Raw genomic sequence first — 20,715 nt, 5'->3', positions numbered from 1 at the left:
TTTTCTGCCAGATATAAATTTTTTCATTATGGTGAAAAAATAAACCCTAAAAATCTGGGAAAAAACTATGAAACAAAAATTGGAAAACGGGCTTCGTTTCATTGTTTTATAATGTATTTCTAAGTTATATACAAAATTTCAGTGCTATATTCTTTAAAACTAAGGGAGACTATTGAATTTGAAGGTCAATAAGTATAGTTTTGAGATACGGGCGGGCGTTCAAAGTTTTTCTTTGTATTTCTACAAAGACAATATTAATAAATTATGATTATTACGAATTTTATGTTCTTTTTTTTTTTTTTTTGGGGGGGGGTATTAATAAAAGAAAAAGTTATATATCACAATTTACTCATAAACAGAGATACTTTTGCTCGTATCAGGCAAACCATCGCTTCTCCATCCACACAACTCACTCTCTCTGCAATACTGATATTACCCCCTTCTGAACTCTTAATAGAGCAAATTTTCTTCTTCCTTATGTTAGCAAGATGTTGAAACTGTCTTTTCCTCTTTGAAATGATATAATTCTTTCCGAAAACGAGAAAAACTAACTTAAAAATGAGTGAATGTCAGAGGTCAAACTCAGACATGTACTATGAGGTTTGTGATGGGACTGAATTTCCCATGTAATACTTCGCCTGAAACTCGTGGAAGCTATACAGATGACACTGTTCACAATTTCTTTTACATTAAAATGTAATAAAATCAAAATTTACAATAACAGAAGAAATACTGCATTTTCTTGCAGAGAACAATGTTTATGGTTTATTGAGTTACTTTTACTAATTACCCTGTAACTATGAAAGTAGAGGAAAATTGACAAAATATTTTGTATACGCATTCTCCATTACCATACGAAGCTCAGTGAACTTTTTCTGGATTTTGCGTTTTTCTTCCTGTACCCCCATACATTGGCATTCCAGCCGGGCCCCTAAAGGAATCCTAAGATTAGGCAACCTGGATGACATTCTTTGGCGAGGTCTTCCAGTCTTTACACTCCCTGTGATGAGAGACTGCTGCCAAAGGAGGGAGATGACTGGAAAAGCTCTGCTACTCCTCTGAGACCCTACTCTGGATTGAGACTGGCCTTGGTTTGTCAAAGACCAAGGCAGGCTACCAGATGCCAGCCGATGTCACCTTCCTATGTCTTTTAGGAGAGAGGGAGTGAGTGGATGTTGTAAATTCTATGGTGGAGAGAATATTTGTCCACCAAGGTGATTTCCTTATGAGACAGAGATCCGCTAAGAGTCCTTAGTCGAATGTTACCAAGAGGACAGAGTGTCCTGTTGCTTCCTCTTAAGTCACCTCCTTCGTCCAGTTTGACAGGAGCTATGTAAAGATCCATGAGTGTTTAGTCAAACTCAGGAGGAACAGTAGCTCTGGTTATCTTTGGTATGGGAGCTAGAGACTGAATGGAGGTGGCGCATCTAAAAACGACAAGTCTGGTTGACGCGCACCTAGGTGAAATTTTGTCTGAAAGTGGCGAGTGCTCAGGCGAGACGTGTGGCACAATTCAGGAGGCATGTCTAGCGCATTCAGGAGAGATGTAGCTGGTGTTCATGAGACATGACTAGCACTCGTGCAAAGCTGAGGCACGTGCAGGAGAAGCCCATTTGGCAAGGTTCCTAAAGAAAGGTATCTGGTGGGTGAGCCACTAGAAGGCGAAATACAGTACATCTGGTTGAGGCATGCATGGTGGGCATGATGGAGAAGCGCGTCTGGTTAAGGCACATGATGGCGAGTTATCTCTGGAAGATCCTAAAGACCTCTGGGGTGGAGAAGAGGTTTACCTCAGATCCCCCTCTATGGCACAACCATGCGAGCACGCTCCAGGAAGCTCTTGTGCTCTAAAGGAGAAGTTCTTTGATGGAAGTGAGGGACAGGCACTCGCTTGGAGGTTCTCAAGGCTGAAGACAAAGGGCACACCCCTCGTGAAGGGCGCCTAAGGGAAATATCTCCCTCAGAAGTCTCTGACAGCAGTTGGGGGACAAAGGCAGAATTCTTAGATGACACAAAGGCCGACATTCTCTGAAACGGGATCCAAGCTGCTTCTGCAGGTGCCCTGAAGAAAGGCCTGTTTAAGCCGCTCCTCGGAAAGTGAACTTTGAACTCCCAAGGAGAGCCACAACAAGCATAAGGCGTCACAACCCTGAAAAGACCCAGCAGGCTCCCCCGGGAGGAGGAGGCCCAACCGTTTAACTAGGGGAAACAGAAGGAACCCCCTTAAACCAAGGATTGCCCTTAAGCCACCACTTTTGCTTGATTGGCCCTCAGAGGAACCCAATGAAGAAGGGTCAGAGGGCAGAGTACCAGGGATGGTAAAACTAAGTTGGGCCTTCTTCGACCTTCAGGATTACCCCGAGGTTGAAGAATCTTTAATAGACTACTACTTCCACCTCCTGCCATACTTCTCCCACTGGGAGGGTGATCACTCCTGACAATCATCACAGGGGGAAGCCTAGCAGCTAGTGTGTCCTCTGCAGGTTAGCATCTGTGTCCCTAGAGCTCATGAAGGTACTGCAGTTCTTGAACAGCACCCTTGAACACTTCCACATATCTGCAGACACCCTCAAACGAAAGTGTCAAAAATCCAGCCAGAGAAAATGTCTGTTCTCACAGACAGCTGCTATCAATGTGATTTGTCAGTGAGCCAGTGGGAGGGGATGCCTCCCTACTACCGGCTGGTTGCTGATACCTCGTTATAATCTTTAAATGCCACATTCCAGATTCACCCTTATCACCTCCTATGTAATGAACGAGGGTTTGTGTTTGTGAAGGAACAAACATTAATCATAGTCTAAGTGAAATGTACCATTAATAGATTTACAGATACTGTACTGTATTGAATACAATTCTATTCAATAAAAGTACCGTATCATACACTTCCAAAATTTGCATAATTAAGTCCAAGTCTGTCAGCTATGTAAAATGATATTTTAATTATAAAATAAATTTTTGAATATACTTATCCGGTGAATATATAGCTGCAACTCTGTTGCTCGACAGACAAACTCTACGGAAAAAACTCGCCAGCGATCGCTACACAGGTTGCGGGTGTGCCCAACAGCGCCATCTGTCGACCAGATACCCAGCTCTTATGTAAACAAAGACTCAATTTTCTCCTCGTCCCACTGCGTCTCTATTGGGGAGGAAGGGAGGGTCATTTAATTTATATATTCACCGGGTAAGTATATTCAAAAATTTATTTTATAATTAAAATATAATTTTTAAATATTTAACTTAGCCGGTGAATATATAGCTGATTCACACCCAGGATGGTGGGTAGAGACCAGTAATATATGTTTACATTTTATGAGCTAAGAGTTTTATTATTTCATTTTAGAAGTTATCAAAATAACAAAAACAAAATAAATAGGTACCTGGTAAGGAAGTCGACTTGAACAATTACTCTGCCTTTTAAGTACGTCTTCCTTACGGAGCCTCGCGATCCTCTTAGGATGCTGATCGACCCCTAGGAGCTGGAGTATCAAGGGTTGCAACCCATACAACAGGACCTCATCAAAACCCTAATCTAGGCGCTCTCAAGAAATGACTTTGACCACCCGCCAAATCAACCAGGATGCGAAAGGCTTCTTAGCCTTCCGGACAACCCATAAAAAACAACATTTCAAGAGACAGATTAAAAGGATATGGAATTAGGGAATTGTAGTGGTTGAGCTCTCACCCACTACTGCACTCGCTGCTACGAATGGTCCCAGTGTGTAGCAGTTCTCGTAAAGAGACTGGACATCTTTCAAGTAAAATGACGCGAACACTGACTTGCTTCCCCAATAGGTTGCGTCCATTATACTTAGCAGAGATATATTTTGCTTAAAGGCCACGGAAGTTGTTACAGCTCTAACTTCGTGCGTCTTCACCTTAAGCAAAGTTCGGTCTTCCTCATTCAGATGTGAATGAGCTTCTCGTATTAACAATCTGATAAAGTCTGACCAAGCATTCTTTGACATAGGCAAGGATGGTTTCTTAACTGAACACCATAAAGCTTCAGATTGGCCTCGTAAAGGTTTAGTACGCTTTAAATAGAACTTAAGAGCTCTCACAGGGCATAAGACTCTTTCTAGTTCATTGCCTACGATCTCCGATAAGCTGGGAATATCGAAAGATTTAGGCCAAGGCCGAGAAGGCAGCTCATTTTTGGCTAGAAAACCAAGTTGCAGCGAACAAGTGGCTTTTTCCGACGAAAATCCGATGTTCTTGCTGAAGGCATGAATCTCACTGACTCTTTTAGCCGAGGCTAAGCATACCAGGAAAAGAGTCTTAAGAGTGAGATCTTTCAGGGAGGCTGATTGTAACGGCTCCAACCTGTCTGACATGAGGAATCTTAGTACCACGTCTAAATTCCATCCAGGGGTAGCCAAACGACGCTCCTTGGTGGTCTCAAAAGACTTAAGGAGGTCTTGCAGATCTTTATGTTTGGAAAGATCTAAGCCTCTAAGCCGGAAGACCGATGCCAACATGCTTCTGTAGCCCTTGATAGTGGGAGCTGAAAGGGATTGTCCTTTTCTCAGGTATAAGAGAAAATCAGCTATTTGAGCTACAGAGGTACTGGTCGAGGATACAGAAACTGACTTGCACCAGTCTCGGAAGACTTCCCACTTCGATTGGTAGACTCTAATGGAAGACGCTCTCCTTGCTCTAGCAATCGCACTGGCTGCTTCCTTCGAAAAGCCTCTAGCTCTCGAGAGTCTTTCGATAGTCTGAAGGCAGTCAGACGAAGAGCGTGGAGGCTTTGGAGTACCTTCTTTACGTGTGGCTGACGTAGAAGGTCTACCCTTAGAGGAAGACTTCTGGGAACGACTACTAACCATCGAAGTATCTCGGTGAACCATTCTCTCGCGGGCCAGAGGGAAGCAACTAACGTCAACCTTGTCCCTTCGTGAGAGGCGAACTTCTGCAGTACCTTGTTGACAATCTTGAACGGTGGGAATGCGTAGAGATCCAGATGTGACCAATCTAGGAGGAAAGCATCTATATGTATTGCTGCTGGGTCCAGGACTGGAGAGCAATAGATTGGAAGCCTCTTGGTCAGCGAGGTTGCAAAGAGATCTATGGATGGTTTACCCCAAGTGGCCCAAAGTCTCTTGCACACATCCTTGTGGAGGGTCCATTCGGTTGGAATTACTTGCCCTTTCCGACTGAGACAATCTGCTATGACGTTCAAGTCGCCTTGGATGAACCTCGTTACTAGGGAGATGTCTTGACCTTTTGACCAGATGAGCAGGTCCCTTGCGATCTCGTACAACGTCAGTGAGTGGGTACCTCCTTGTTTGGAGATGTACGCCAAGGCCGTGGTGTTGTCCGAGTTTACTTCCACCACTTTGCCTCGAAGGAGAGACTTGAAGCTTTTCAAGGCCAGATGTACTGCCAACAGCTCCTTGTAGTTGATATGCATGCTCCTCTGACTCGAGTTCCACAGTCCTGAGCATTCCCGACCGTCTAGTGTCGCGCCCCAGCCCACGTCCGATGCGTCCGAGAAGAGAACGTGGTTGGGAGTCTGAACAGCCAGGGGAAGACCCTCTCTTAGGTTGATATAGTCCTTCCACCAAGTCAGACAAGACTTTATCTTTTCGGAAACCGGGATCGAGACCGCTTCTAGCGTCTTGTCCTTTTTCCAGTGAAAAGCTAGATGGTATTGAAGAGGACGGAGGTGTAGTCTTCCTAGTGACACAAATTGTTCCACGGATGACAGCGTCCCTACCAGACTCATCCACAGCCTGACTGAGCAGCGTTCCTTCTTCAGCATCTTCTGGATGGATAGCAGGGCTTGATCTATTCTGGGGGCTGATCGTCTTGTTGTTCAGCAACATCCTCATCCGAAAACTGATGAGGAAACGGCAACGGAGTGGGCAACGTCTGGCTCGCTGAGTCCGGTCGCACTGGTGCATGCGTGACGGAGCCGGACGCAACATGGAACTGCTGCACAGTCTGTGAACTGTCAACAACCATGGGTGCGCGAGAAAGCACAGCGTCCACCCGAGACTGTCTAGACCGTCTGGGTTGTGCAGTCAACACCATACCGGGTTGCTGAGGTTGACGCACTGCGTCAAAACAAGTCACCTCTGCTGGTTGTTGAACGTCCTGAACGTCAACAACCACCTCCGAGCGTCGCTTAACGTCAACGTGCGGCTGGCAACCCACACTGGGTCGCATCGGTGGAGGAACCACCTCAACTGGCAGACGCGAGAAGGTTACCTCAGCGTCAACAGGACGCACAACCGACCGGTTGGAAGGTTGTTGGCCAGAAGGTTCGGCAGCAACTTTCTCCGCATTAAAGTCCTCTATCAAGGACGCAAGCTTGGACTGCATGTCTTGCAGCAAAGCCCATTTAGGGTCTACGGGAGCAGGTGCGGCAACAGACGGGGTTAGCGACTGAGGCGGTACCGCTTTCCATCCCTGAAAGCCTTGTTTATGCATGACATAATTGTACAGCAAAACTTCAAAGGCTCGAAAACAGCTGTGAAGTTGACCTGTAAAAAACTTGGAGCGTCTCCTGGCCAGGCGCCAGGGAGAGTCTACGAGATTTGAGAAGTCTATCTGGGCAGAGGCATGAACTCCCAAGCCGAGAACTTCTCTCGTGTCATATCAGACTCTCGCTCTATAAGCCAGTTTAAAAGAAGGGAAAGCAAAGGCTGTATCCCCCAAACTCCTCCTGGTGATAAACCAGTCGCCTAGCCAACGTAAAGCTCTCAAGGAGAGCGAGAGAGCACTAGCTTAAAAACAACGGCTTCGAAGTAGCTAGGCCTAGTGTAAGCTCTGATGTTTAGGCGAACGAGGAGCAGCAGTTACAAAAAGATCCGGACAAAGATCCTTAAAAAAATTCATCATGATTTAATTAAAGTCCATAGAGGGCTAAGCAGCTTTAGGCTCCTCTCCATCTGACAGAGTCCTCAAGGGAATATCAGTAGGAGGGGGAACAGCAACTTCCTCATCTACAGGAACCTTGTCCGATAAAAGCTGAGTCTCAAGCAAGGGAGAGACCTACCATGGTGGCAATGCTTTACAAGCAGAGTCCACACTCACTGGCGCATTAGTAGCGGACCAGGACGCAACGTCTTGTAACTGCTTGACAGTCTGTGAACTGTCGACAACTGAACTGTCAACCACAACAGGTGCGTGAGGACGCACAGCGTCCACTCGAGACTGCTTTGACTGCCTAGACTGAGCAGTCAAAACAACTCTAGAATGGGGAGGTTGACGCACAGCGTCAAAACAAGTCAACTCCGATTGTTAGCGAACGTCTTGAACGTCAACAGGAGCATCAGAAGTGGCCTAACGTCCAAATGCGGCTGAAAATCCACACGAGACCGCATCGAGTGTGGTTCTAAACAACCTGAATGACGTGACTTAGCTACGCCAACGTCAACAGGAAGCACAAAGGAACGTTAGGTTGGCTGAAAGCCAGGATATAAACGGCTAGACTCAACGGACTAATCGGCAGAATAGTCTTCCATAAGGGAGGCAAGCATATTCTGCATGTCTTGCCATACAACCCATTAAGGATCAACGGAAATGGTTGTGGTAAGAGACGAGGGTAACGTCTGTGACCGCAACACTTTGCCAACAAAAAAGACTCTCGGAGTCTGTGTTACGCTTTTGTTAGGCGGCGAGCAGTTATCCGATGACTGCATAGGGTCAGAGCTGTCCTAATAGCTGTAACCAGGACGCTGGACCTGTCCTGAAAGGACTGACTTTCGCTTAAGGGCTTCGAAACCTTGTGACAGGTTTCTTATGCGAAAAGCCTTCGGATGACGAGGAGAAAAAACGTCTCTCTCGTCATATGGTAGGGGAGATCTTGGTAAGATACACCCGATACCATAGAGGGAAACGTCTGTTCGTTGATCAAGGCCTCTCGAACCCATAAGTCGTTCGACATTACTTCTCCCCTGTTTGGGAGCTTGCAAGAGGTCCCGGACTAGGTGAATGACAGGCACGAACAGACGAACCCTCGGACGCAACACTGTAACACTTTGCGCAATATCACTTTATCACTTCGATTTTCTGTTTTGCACTTATTTCACTGAAATCGAAACTTTTACTGATTTCTACCTGAAGCACGCAATTCTACCCTTATCAAAAGGTAGTAATTGCGAAATCAGTCGTATAATGCAAGCTCATTAATACCAGCAAAAAACAGAAAACATATTTTAAGATAAAAATTTTAGTGGCTGGGGAAGAGACTAAACACTAGTTCCTTCAAAACTACGTTTTCAATCTCTAACCGCACATAGCCTGGGGACGAGAATAAAAACTAAAAACGTTTTATCCTTTCTCCCCGTACCGAGACTAGGGACGAGAGCAACTCGAGAACAACGTTACCCGCTTGAACGGAACGTTTTCTCTCCTCTCTCTCCCTCCGTCTCTATCTCTCTCTCTCTTTCTCTCTTGATTTCGCACCTAAGAGAAGAGCCCAATTAAATTTCGTCAAAAAAACATGTTATTTGACCAAAGGAAAAAACTGAAAGGTTTTTCAATTAAAAAGTTCCTTTAAAATAGAATTTAAAACATTTAAGCTTAGAAAGGATGAACAAAACGTCAGAATCGATTTACTCTTTCTGCAAAGTGAAACCGTGATACACTCTCTCTCTATCGTAACGATAGAGCACATGTTGAACGTCCTGAACATCAACAACAGCGTAGCATAAATAAACTAAACGTTAATTCATCTTTGAAAAAGGTACGAAGACTATTCAAAGAAATTGTTTCATAAAATATTTCATTTAAAAAGTTTTAAATCCTTAGCTCTTTAAAAGCTATTTACGATATAAAGGGCTCAACGTTGATTAACTTCGGTTTCCAAGTTAGGACCGCCTACTCTCAGGAAAGGTCGCATATAAATTTATTTTTATATGTTTATTATAAATGGAAAGTTAATCGAAGAGGAAAATCTATAATTAATTTATAATGTGATAAGATAATTACTAAAAGCCTAAACACACTTCCGTCTAAGGGAAGGGTCGGCCATTTAAAAGTGAAAGAAAGTCCATACTCTCTGTCACTAAAATTAAATCTATCCAAAACGAGTTCAAGATTTAAGATGAAGATAAAACACCTGCACTGCGAAAGCTCAAACCAGAATATAGTACTTCACCAAATATGATGGGAAAAACTCCAGGTTTCAACAGCGAGTAAAGTACGTCTTGTCGACACGTCGACAGAGAGAAAATTGAGTCTTTGTTTACATAAGAGCTGGGTATCTGGTCGACAGATGGTGCTGTTGGGCACACCCTCAACCTGTGTAGTGATCGCTGGCGAGTTTTTTCCGTAGAGTTTGTCTGTCGAGCAACAGAGTTGCAGCTATATATTCACCGGCTAAGTTAAATATTTAAAATGATACATTACAGTACTGTATATATAGCCTCACTTGTAAAATGAAACGAATCAAGAGAGCGTTGCCACATCATCGCCCAGTTGTTTTATTAGCATGAACCTACTTTTAAGCAAGACATGCTATATACCACTTACACCTATGCAATCCACCAATTATTAATCTACACTTTTAAGGCGCAAAAAGGTAGTCTAGCCCCCCAAATTTTTAGGTGCATCAGACTTGGTCTAAGCTATGTGAGGTATACGCCATAACTCATAATCTAGGGAAGTCCATGTATCAATACTCTTATTTGGTATATGAGAGGCAATGAAATAATTATGAATTCAACAATGATATGTAAGGCAAACACACACTACAGTGAACCCTCGCTACTTCGCGGTTCGACAATCGCGGATTCACCACTTCGCGGGGTTTTCCCATAACCCATATATATATACATATCGCGGATTTTCCGGAAAATTCGAAAATACCGCGAAATCTGAAGATAACCAAATACGATATTTTGTTACCTGTAATTCCATTAATACTGTAATTAGTAATATCTGCTCTTACTGATTGTTCATTGCATTACATATGATATATAATTCAGCACAGAAAGAAATAAAACACGAAAAGAGAATGTGATCATACGATAATTCAGTACGTAGTAAAATTAAATCGAACATGAAACGCAAATCAGATGCAGTCATACCATATTAGAATGGTGTGTACTGTAATGGATGTGCTTCTTTTCCATGAATCTTTTGTATGTATACGTACGTAGTACAGTACTGCATCCAATAATATTCTTTGTTGCAAAAATCACATTTCGAATAAGTACTGTAAGCGTACGAGAGAGAGAGAGAGAGAGAGAGAGAGAGAGGCGTAAAATAGCGTACGACGTAAATTTTTATTATTATTGTTATTATTATTATTATTGTTGTTGTTGTTAATAAAATTATTATTGTTATTATTATTAATCATTATTATTATTATTATTACTGTACTGTACAGTATTATTATCATTATTTATTATTATTACGGTACCCTTGTACTTAATCTACGTACGTTCAGTATGCGCGGGGCATCTTCTATGAGTAACCAACGCACCATGTACTGTAAGACGGGTTGTGATTGGTTCAAGCGCTGACAGATGACGAATCAAAACTCAAGTTTTGTTATCTAGCCTGTGATTGGTGTTTTGCCCGCATCTTCAACTTCCAGCATCACAGTTCTCGCGGGTCTGCATCGTTCACTTTCTCTTTCCGCGTATTGCTGAGTAGACGTTCTTAACTTTGTGAAGTTTAATCTGTGCTGTGTGCGACTGTTTTAAGTTGAACTTTTTGTTGAACTTTCTGTTACAATGGCTCCCAAGCGTTCTGCTTCTAGTAAGGCTGGTAGTGAGCCTAAACGCCACCGAAGAATGATGACGATAGCTGAGAAGGTTACGCTTCTCGACATGTTAAAAGATGGTAGAAGTTACGCGGCCGCCGGCCGCCATTTTGGCATCAACGAATCCACCGTTCGCTACATCAGGAAGGACGAGGCGAACATTAGAAAGACTGCTGCAATCACCTTTAGCAGATCAGCGAAGCGAGTCGTTACAACGCGTAATAAAACGATCGTACGCATGGAAGGTGCTTTAGCTGTGTGGATTGCCGACTGTCGGAAGAAGAACATAGCGTTGGATACGAACACCATCCGAACAAAGGCTTTGAGCTTGTATGAGAATTTTGCGGCAAAGGAACCTCATGACGACGAGGGCGACCATGCTGAAGAAGATGATGATGTAGATGATCCTCAACCAGGGACCTCCACTGATTCCCAGCGTCAGAAACAACGTTTTTCCGCCAGCAAAGGATGGTTCGCGAAGTTTCAGAAACGCTTCGCCCTGAAAAGCGTTTCCCTGCATGGGGAGTCTGCTTCCGCTGACACTGCCGCTGCTGAAACTTACGTGAACCAGACTTTCAAGAACATTATCGCTGAAGGTGGATACAAGCCGGAACAAGTGTTTAATATGGATGAAACCGGCTTGTTTTGGAAGAGAATGCCGTCGCGAACTTTCCTGTTCAAAGAGGAAGCCAAAGCCTCTGGCTTTAAGGCATTCAAGGATCGCGTTACCCTCGTGATGTGTGGCAATGCTGCTGGATTTTTGTTAAAGCCGGGGCTTATTTATAAGTCGAAAAATCCTCGCGCTTTGAAAAACAAAAATAAGAATCTCCTTCCCGTGTACTGGATGCATAATCAAAAAGCATGGATTACGAAGATGCTGACCTCCAACTGGTTCCACCAGTGTTTCATCCCGCAAGTCCATGAATATCTCTTAGAGAAGGGCTTGCCATTCAAGATCCTTCTCCTTATGGATAACGCTGGTGGACACGCAACTGACCTGTCGCGTGAGGGCGTTCAGGTTGAGTTCCTGCCACCCAACACCACGTCATTAATTCAACCAATGGACCAGGGGGTTATCAGGGCGTTCAAGGCCCTCTACACGAAGAATACCTTGGCGGACCTCGTTGCGTGTGTGGATGCTGCCCAAGATGACGAGGATGAAGACTTCAACTTGAAGGCGTACTGGCGGCAGTACACCATAGCCACGTGCCTGCAGAATATTCAAAAGGCACTTCAAGAGATGAAACCTGCAACCGTAAATGCGAGCTGGAAGAAGCTGTGGCCCGATATTGTTTACGACGACAAGGGATTTACTCCGTCGGAAATCCAACACTCTGCAATACGGAAATCTGTGCAGTTGGCTGCCATAATTGGGGGTGACGGGTTTGGCGACATGACGACTGAAGACGTCGACGAGTTGTTGGACTGCCATTCCCAGCCCCTAACTGACGCAGACCTCGAAGACCTGACGAAATCGGCAAGTGAGGAAGAGAGTGAGGGTACCCAGGAAGAGACCCAAGAAAATGTAGAAGAAACGGGCTTAACATTAGAACGGCTCGCCAAGTTCTGCAACCATATGAAGGAGGCGAAAGAAATGTTGCAAGAGTGGGACGAGGATATGGTTCGCTCGATGCAATTCTGCAACAAGGTCGATGACATCACGACTCCCTACAGGATGCTCTTGGATCGAAAAAAGAAGCAGCGGCAACAACTTCCGATCACAATGTTTTTTCAGCCTCGCAAAAAAGAGCCAGTTCCTCCTGCTAGTACGCCTTCGGAAGAAATTGAAGAAGTTGAAGAGGTGTCCCAGGAAAAGACACCTCCGTCTGAAGAGACGTAAAATACTATCATTGACTGCACAGTAGAACACATCATCAGCTTCATCATCATCATTTCTACTGTGCAGCAAATTCATCGCCATCGTCATTCAAGTTTTTCTTGAACTTCTTTCGTGGTGAGTACAGTAACAATCTTTATTTTTTACTTTAACCTGTTTTATAGTTTAGTAATGTACGTACTGTATGCATTAAGTTAAAGGGAAGGTTTTAAAAGTCTACATGTTGTAACCTATCATATTTTTTTTGTTTAAAATTTACATTTACGTACGTAAAACAATCTCTCTCTCTCTCTCTCTCTCTCTCTCTCTCTCTCTCTCTCTCTCTCTCTCTCTCTCTCTCTCTCTCAAATTGTTTTCCTGCTTTGCTACGTACAAGTACTGTATAATTTATATTTGTAAGGTAACATATTTTGTAAATGCTTTGTACTGTAAATACTGTATGTACTGTATCATTATTTATCACTATCATCATGCGTGTTAAATGCCTTGTTTGTTCTGAGCGTGGTTGTTTACTGAGCGTACACGCCGTCGTTTCAGGCGGCGTCATAAAGAAAAAGATTTCATTTGGAAGTCCTAAGAAAAATACGTAAACTAAAACATTGGTAATAAAAAAATCAACATACAGTACTGTATAATCAATATAATCGATGCAAAAACTAACCATACGTACATATATGTGTACACTAAATGAGTTTGTTTCTTCATTATGATCAGAGATGAACGTAAACAAAACATTGGTTGCCATTTTTTATCGTGCTTTTTAGGTGTTTAGGAAACACATGATATAAAATCGCCTTTAATATTTGTGCCTGTTTTAGTTTAGGGTGCTGAAGTACATGCATTAAGTGTTCTGTACATTACAGGGTGTAAAGGGTGGTTTGTTAACAGTACTACGTACAAGGGAAGGTTTTAAAAGTCCGAATATACATGTTAAATAAATAGGTAAATATGCTGTCACTACTTCGCGGATTTTCACCTATCGCGCCCGCGTCTGGAACCTATCTACCGCGATAAACGAGGGTTCACTGTATACTATACCAAATATTGTATTTGGAGATGAAGACTGAAAAATTATAACTTTTGAAACATACTTACTGTTCATATTCATATGGTATCACAGACTCCTCCGAATTTAGACGATTTACATATAGAGGAATCTCAGACTGTAAAGAAGAGAAAAGATTTTATTAATTGTCAGTTTCAACTTAAAACTGCAGCCAAAATAAAACAGAATTAACAGGGATAGCCGTCGAGATTGAGAAAGGTCTGAAAATAAGCTTATTTAATGTTCAAAAGTATAAAATAAAATATTGTGAAAAAACCTGTCCATGACATCACATTCTCATCTCTTTGAATATCCAAAATAATTTTTCCCATAATGAACGGGTGGCATTTGAACAATCATTAATTAAACAGGCTGGAAAGGAAATCACATATTTCATACCCTCCTAACACTATGATCAAGAGCTAGGCACCTGATTAGCATGTGTCTCATAGTCAAGCAGAAACTACTTAAGATTAATACATCATCATCACATCCTCCTCCACCTATTGACACAAAGGGCCTTGGTTAGATTTCGCCAATCATCTCAATCTTGAGTTTCTAAATTAATACTTCTCCATTCAATATCTCCTACTTCACAATTCAAAAGCCCTCAGCCATGTTGGCCTGTGTCTTCCAATACTTCTAGGGCTTTTTTGTTTGGTGAACTAATCTCTCTTGGAGAGAGTGGAGAGCATGGCCAAACCATCTCCATCTACCACTCATCATGCCCCCGTCCACATATGGCACTCGAATAATCTTTCATATAACCATTTCTAATCATGTACTGCCATTTCACTCCCAATATTCTTCTGAGAGCAATGAGGGCTTTGCTCTCAAATCTACAAAATCTGTTGGATTTTGTTTCATTAACTAGCCACTTTAATATGTTTAACTTGTGACAGATTCACTTAAAACAGAATGCGTTTTCTTTCCATATTGCTGAACCTCAATAGAACAGTTTCCTAGGAAGTTCTAGTTAGTTGCCTATACGACTGAAGTCAATACACCTGTTACGTACACAGGTGTTGTGTAAATTATAAATAGTACCGCGTATCTTTTCTTAATAATAGTCACTGGAGAGGCAGGTGGCCATATACAGTACTGTATACGAACAGGTGAGGATAAAATTAAATTTTTCAATAAAAATTCCATTTATTTCCATGAAATTCTCAGTTTCTTTTCATAAAAAAGGAAATACATATATGTAATATTATCCAAACTAGTCCTAGTCACAGACAAATCTCTTGACTCGTACCCATCTAAATTAATATTTAATTGTCTTTGATACAAGATACTAGTCTAGCTTTTGAATCCTAAACCAGACAATTTAGAGGAATTTGAAAACCCTTTGTCTCAGAAGCAAAAGAAGCAAATCCTTCAGATCATTGGTTACATCCTGTAAGGAAGAAATGGATGACTCGCACCTGAGGTCGTGAATGACGGGGTTCTGAGTTTCAGCAACAAACCAAGGAACGAAGGAAAAGGATATCATCTCCAATCCCTCTGTTTGCCTAGTTATTTCACTTATGCCAAAGCAAGAGGGAAGACTATCTAGAGTGCCAGATCTTTTTCTGCCACTTGCCTTAAAGGTTTTTAGGGGACCTCTTGAGGGACTGGAAAACTCTGGTGACATGCCACGCAGGCGGCCGAGTTCAATAAAAGAAAAAGACTTCTCAGCGCTCCTCATAAGCATCGACAATTCTCCCAAGGAGAACAGACTTGGTCCCCTCAGTCTAAAGACCTGGCTGAAGGTTTGGCTGCAGTCTTTTACCACTGAGACTAAGAGGGACTTCCCCTGACAAAGACCGAGGGGGAAATCCACTTTCAGAGGCAGAGAAGCTCCGACTGGTGAAGTGAAGACGGGTCCCTTTCTTGGTAAACATCTGTTGATGATCTACAAAAACATTTTGACATCTTCTATGCCAAGCCTTTGCTCAAAGGATATGCTGGATTGTCTCCAGCCACCATGAAGTTACAAGGGCCACAGAAGTAGCTATCTCGGTACCTAGACTACGAGCAGGAACAGGTCTGGGTACCATTCGGTGTGTGTTCATTAGGGAACCACTAGCGTTATTCTGAGATTTGAGATAGTCAGCACCATGCTGATTACCTTTCAAACAAGACAGAACAGCGGGAAAGCGTAAACTCGAGGTTGCATCCTCTAGGTCCACTGATGGGTCTGGAACTGGTGAGCAGAAGACCGGAAAAACCACAGTCACAAGAACTCTTTGCCACAAGAGGAAGTATACATATTTGGAACCAACTGTCATCCCTGGTCAACTCATGCGGTCGGCAATGCCGTTCTTCCCAGGAATGAGTCTCGCTTAGAGATACTGCATCGACTTGTGTCCAATGGAGGAGTCCCACTCCTAGCTGACATAGCAAGTGGGATGCCGAGCTTCCTTGTTTGGAAGTGTAGGTCTCCACTGTGGAATTGTCACTCATCAACACCACAGAGTGACCTTTGAGAGTCTCCCAGAAGTGAAGTAGCGCTAGATTCGTAGCTTTTATTTCCAGGCAATTGATTGAAGGCCTTGTCTTCCTCTGACCACAGGCCTGAAATCTGTTACCTTTGAATGTGAGCTCCCCACCCTTAGCAAGAGGCATTGGAGAATAGAAGGACCTGTAGCAGTGGACCTGCTAGCAGGTTCTCATGTCTCAACTGCCACCGGAGATATGTCGCAACTTCCTAGGGCACCAACACTAACGCTGCAGGAGGGTCCAATTTTTTTTAATACTGGCTCTTCAGAGTCCACTAAGCTAAGCGTAGATGCATCAGTTCCTCCAATGAGGCGAAATGTCCTAGAAGATTCTGCCAAAAGCATGTTTCTACCACGTACCTGATTCTTATCATCCTATCGGCAGATCGAAACACACTGGCTTTGGCTAAGTCGATCTCAATGACTAGGTATCTAATATGTTGTTGAAGGACAAGGCTGGAATTTTCTAGGTTCAGCTGGATCCCTAAATCCATTGCAGAACTTGAGGAGAAGCTCCCTGTGACATGACTGCTAGAAGAAACCAGTCCTCCAGATCCCAAAGGAGCCTGATGCCCATGGCATGAGCCCAGACTGAGACGAGGTCAAAGATCCCGGTAAAGACCTGAGGTGCTGTGGAGAGGCCAAAACACAGCACTATGAAGTGGTACACGTTGTCTCTGAAGGTGGGGACAGAGCAGTCTCGACTCGAGAGTGTGACGTTCACGGGTAAGAATGGGGGGCCTTTCGATGCTTTCAAGGGTGATTCTTCAAGAAGCAAAAAGTCATCCTACTGAGACACTACCATAAAGGGGTCACCGCTAAGCACACAAGTGAGAGCTACGTAAATTGGTGTAATCAGGCAATGGGATTGGACTGTGCACTGAAGTGCAGGAGCCGTGGCCAGGGTATCAGTCCCAGGCATTGACACATGATCACAAGGCCCATAGGGTGATAATACATAAATCAAATTATCATAAATATGTAAAGTAATGTCTGGGCCATCATCCTCAGTTACTGGAGTCCCTGAGGGCTCCAGAAAAGGAGCAATGGAGTGGGAAATATTATGTGTCACAGATACAAGCTTATGCTTCTTGCTATCCAAGGAAGAAAACGAGGTAGGGGAATGATTCCTTTTGGCTAATTTATTGCGAAAGGAACGATATTTCTCCCACAGGGAAGACAGCCATGCCCTACAACACTCGCATGGAAATTCTGTGGAAAACCGCTTACCACGGTAGTTTGGGTAAAAGGGATGTGAATCTACCTAGACCCAACTCGTGAAAGTGCCACAAGGGAGACCACCAAACATGCGGCAAGTACGCATTACTGTACACTAGAGATTAATGCAGAAGAAAAGCACTGCATGGGTATTCGAGTGTGGAGCGAGTCATGATAGTACTTCTTATTTCCTCCAAAAGATATATGGTCACTTGTTTTTGAGCTTCCACGTTGCTTCGTACCCAAATTGCAATGCAGTTGACTGCTACTAACGAGTACCTTATAAATACCAAAGAAAATGGCTATTATCTTAGTAAGTAAATCATTAGAACTTACAGTTGATCCTATATTATATTTACATGAGGTACGTTTACGAATTAACATTGCATATCGACGACCAGGCCACTTGACGTACAGTGGTACGAGGTTACAAGCATAATTGATGTGCACCAGCATTCTGCACATAGAGTTGAAACTCATGAAAATATAAAATGGGAAGCAAAATCACAAAAGTATTCTAAGGGTATGTTGGTTGATGAACTACTGTAACATTAATTACTGTATTCACTAACAGGTCTTTGCTCAGCCGTGGCAAGCTACGCTCGCAATTAAACATTATATTATTGCTCCTTTATTCTGACAAGTGGTACATGTTGCACTATGCGGGTTAGCCAAGTGGTCGTATTTGACAGGAAAAAAATTTGGGCACAACCACATATACACTACCCGACAGTCTGGAACAATTGGTTATTTTTGGGCACAACCACCTATACACTACCCGACAGTCTGGAACAATTGGTTATTTTTGGGCACAACCACCTATACACTACCCGACAGTCTGGAATAATTGGTTATTTGGGACTGATGACTTTGGTACGAGGAGACCTGATCCCATCAATATAAAAATTTTCATATTTCAAAGAAAAACTGCTACAAATGTGTGACAGTTGAGGGGGAGGAGCTTCTATTAAAAGGGGGTGAAGCATGCATATAAACTGTAAGGGTGTCTGGTTTTAGTTCAAGTTCCATGAGAACAGAGGCTCACCAGAACAACCGCCGGGTAAGCCCATACCCCCTCTGTGGTACCCAACCACAGCAGTGGCCTCCCTACTAAACAGCTTAAACTCACGGTCCAAGGCTGGGACCCATCTGCTGCCATGTGAATCCTAGGCTGACACGTTATCATTGTACTACCCAAGAGGCTGGTAGGAGACTGGCCATGAGAAAGTCCCATGACAGAATCAACATGACAGCTCAATAATAACCTTGCATGGGTAGGTTACCCTTAAATTTAAAACATACCAAGTGGTATAATTAAGATAGCCCAAGCGATTTTTAGAGGATAAAAGTTCGTGGTGTATGTATGATAACGGCCACCTATATATATGATGATGGGTGACTAAGAATACAGCAGTGTACGGGGGGTGCCCCTTTAAGCAAGTAGGCAAGGACATGGCCTGTAGGTTAGGTTAAGGAGGAATGTTTAGGTTAGTTATTGTCCATTTTGGAGCCATTGCATATAAGCGGCCAGTTCCTCCCGCGTGCAATAAAATGGACACTAACGTGAACTCCCCCGCTAACCTAACCTACAAGTCGTGCCCTTATCTATTTACCTGATGAGGGGGGTAATGGCCCCTGCGACCCCACCTACACTGCCATATTCTTGGTCGGCCATCATCATACATACAGGTGGCCGCTACCATACACACACCCCTCCATTTTTTATGCTTGCGGGAAAGAATTGGCCGATGATATACAAAGGCTCCTTGGGGTGTATGTACGATAGCGGCCACCTGTACAAATTATTATATCTAACTTATATTACGGCAGTGTAAGGGGGGTCGCAGGGGAGTGTTAGCCACCCTTAGGTAAGTAGATAAGGACACAGCTTGTAGGTTGGGTTATGGGGGGGGGGGGAAGTTTAGATTAGTTGATGTCCATTTTTAATCAATGCATGAGGAACTGGCCGCTGATATATAAAGGCTCTGGTTTAATTTTGCATGACTAGCACATCTATTTTGCAATTTTACTTTTTGATTTGCCTATTTAAATAGTTCTACAGTAACACCTGAAGCTATTGAACTTTTGGAGCCTACAAGCCGCGTGGGACTAACGTCCCCTGCGACCCCCCCTTAAACTATCGTATTCTAAGTTAGACATAACAATACATACAGGTGGCCACTGTCGTACATACACCCTATTAAACCAAACTAATACACTTATTTATAAGATAACTCCAAACTAAATATCCAAAAACCTAAGAGAGCCCATAAACTGAACTAGACATTGAAATATTATATTTTTTTCATTAAGACGAGCTGACTAATATTTCTAGTCCGGAATGGACAATTAATCTGCATAAATGCCAATTAAAGACAACATTTATAAAAGGGAGTAGCCACGAATTAAAGCACCTCGGGAATAGCCATAAAGCCATTAGTCTAACCCAGGGTATAGCCATGACATTTAATTTTTTTTATCTGCATTAATTATTACTTATTACATCATCTGAGACACACAGAGAGAGAGAAAAAAACTCAAAACTTACCTGGCATTTTGCTTCGATTTCAGTTCCTTTTGCACAATAGTTGACTGGGGCCAATCCCGGCAAGTAAAATGCGTTGATGGTCAATGCCCCACATAATAGCAGTAAGGTCCTCTTAAACATGATGACTATGCTTTAATGGCTGCTCAGAGGGTTCAGACAGATCTCCGCGATGTTTCCAGAGACATTGGACTTTATCCAGAGCAAATATTGGGAGGTTTCTACCACTAAAAGCTTGTGTGTTGATCTGGCACTCAGTGTTATCGCTGACACGTCTACCGGAGCATGATGGGTAACATAGTTACCAGAACCCACAAAAATAATCTACCCTTCAATGTCAATGCTAGACTTTCCTCAATATTCGATTGATAAAAAGCTTCAAATTGGTCTGGAAAATATTTCAAAATTTACAAAAAATATTATTGATAATATTTGATGACGTTCAATTGCTATATAGCAATTAAAGATGCGACAAATAGAAGGATTACTTTAGGTTCGTGGTTGGTATCAATGATCAGGAAACCTATGCATAACGTAAATGCTATGTTCTAGGGAATTGACCCTGGCTTTGCCTTTGTGTTTGCTATACAATACGATAATTGGCGAAAGATTACTATAATCTTTTTGTATACAAGGAACTATAAGATAAATATTACAAAAACATACATATAAACTTATCCAAAGGGGATAAATGAAAATGACACACACCAAAGCCTTTAAATTTCATTCGAATAATTTTCCCCACGTCAACAACCTATGCAACAAAATTTAGATCTGAAAACGCATTTCAGTCGTGGTCAAGTCGAGTTAACAGGTACTAATACAGAGGCTGTAAACCTCTACATTTCAAATAAACCCTATTCAAACAAC

General features: G+C 42.8%; 1 protein-coding gene across 1 annotated transcript in view; it reads right to left on the bottom strand.

The window, feature by feature from the left end:
• Window positions 1-20,135, bottom strand: part of TM9SF2 (transmembrane 9 superfamily protein member 2) — a 40,151-nt gene extending 20,016 nt beyond the window's left edge. Inside the window, exons 1-2 of the mRNA XM_068374429.1 lie at window positions 19,849-20,135; window positions 13,653-13,720 (exon numbers count right to left, since the gene is read on the bottom strand). Of these exons, the coding sequence (XP_068230530.1) occupies window positions 13,653-13,720; window positions 19,849-19,968 (188 nt within the window). The 5' untranslated portion in view covers window positions 19,969-20,135. The remainder of the gene's footprint in view (window positions 1-13,652; window positions 13,721-19,848) is intronic.
• Window positions 20,136-20,715: the final 580 nt, after the last annotated feature.

This window comes from Palaemon carinicauda, chromosome 5 (genome assembly GCF_036898095.1).
Source record: "Palaemon carinicauda isolate YSFRI2023 chromosome 5, ASM3689809v2, whole genome shotgun sequence".
In the NCBI taxonomy this organism is placed as follows: domain Eukaryota; kingdom Metazoa; phylum Arthropoda; class Malacostraca; order Decapoda; family Palaemonidae; genus Palaemon; species Palaemon carinicauda.
This window is presented reverse-complemented; position numbering and strand designations above follow the sequence as displayed.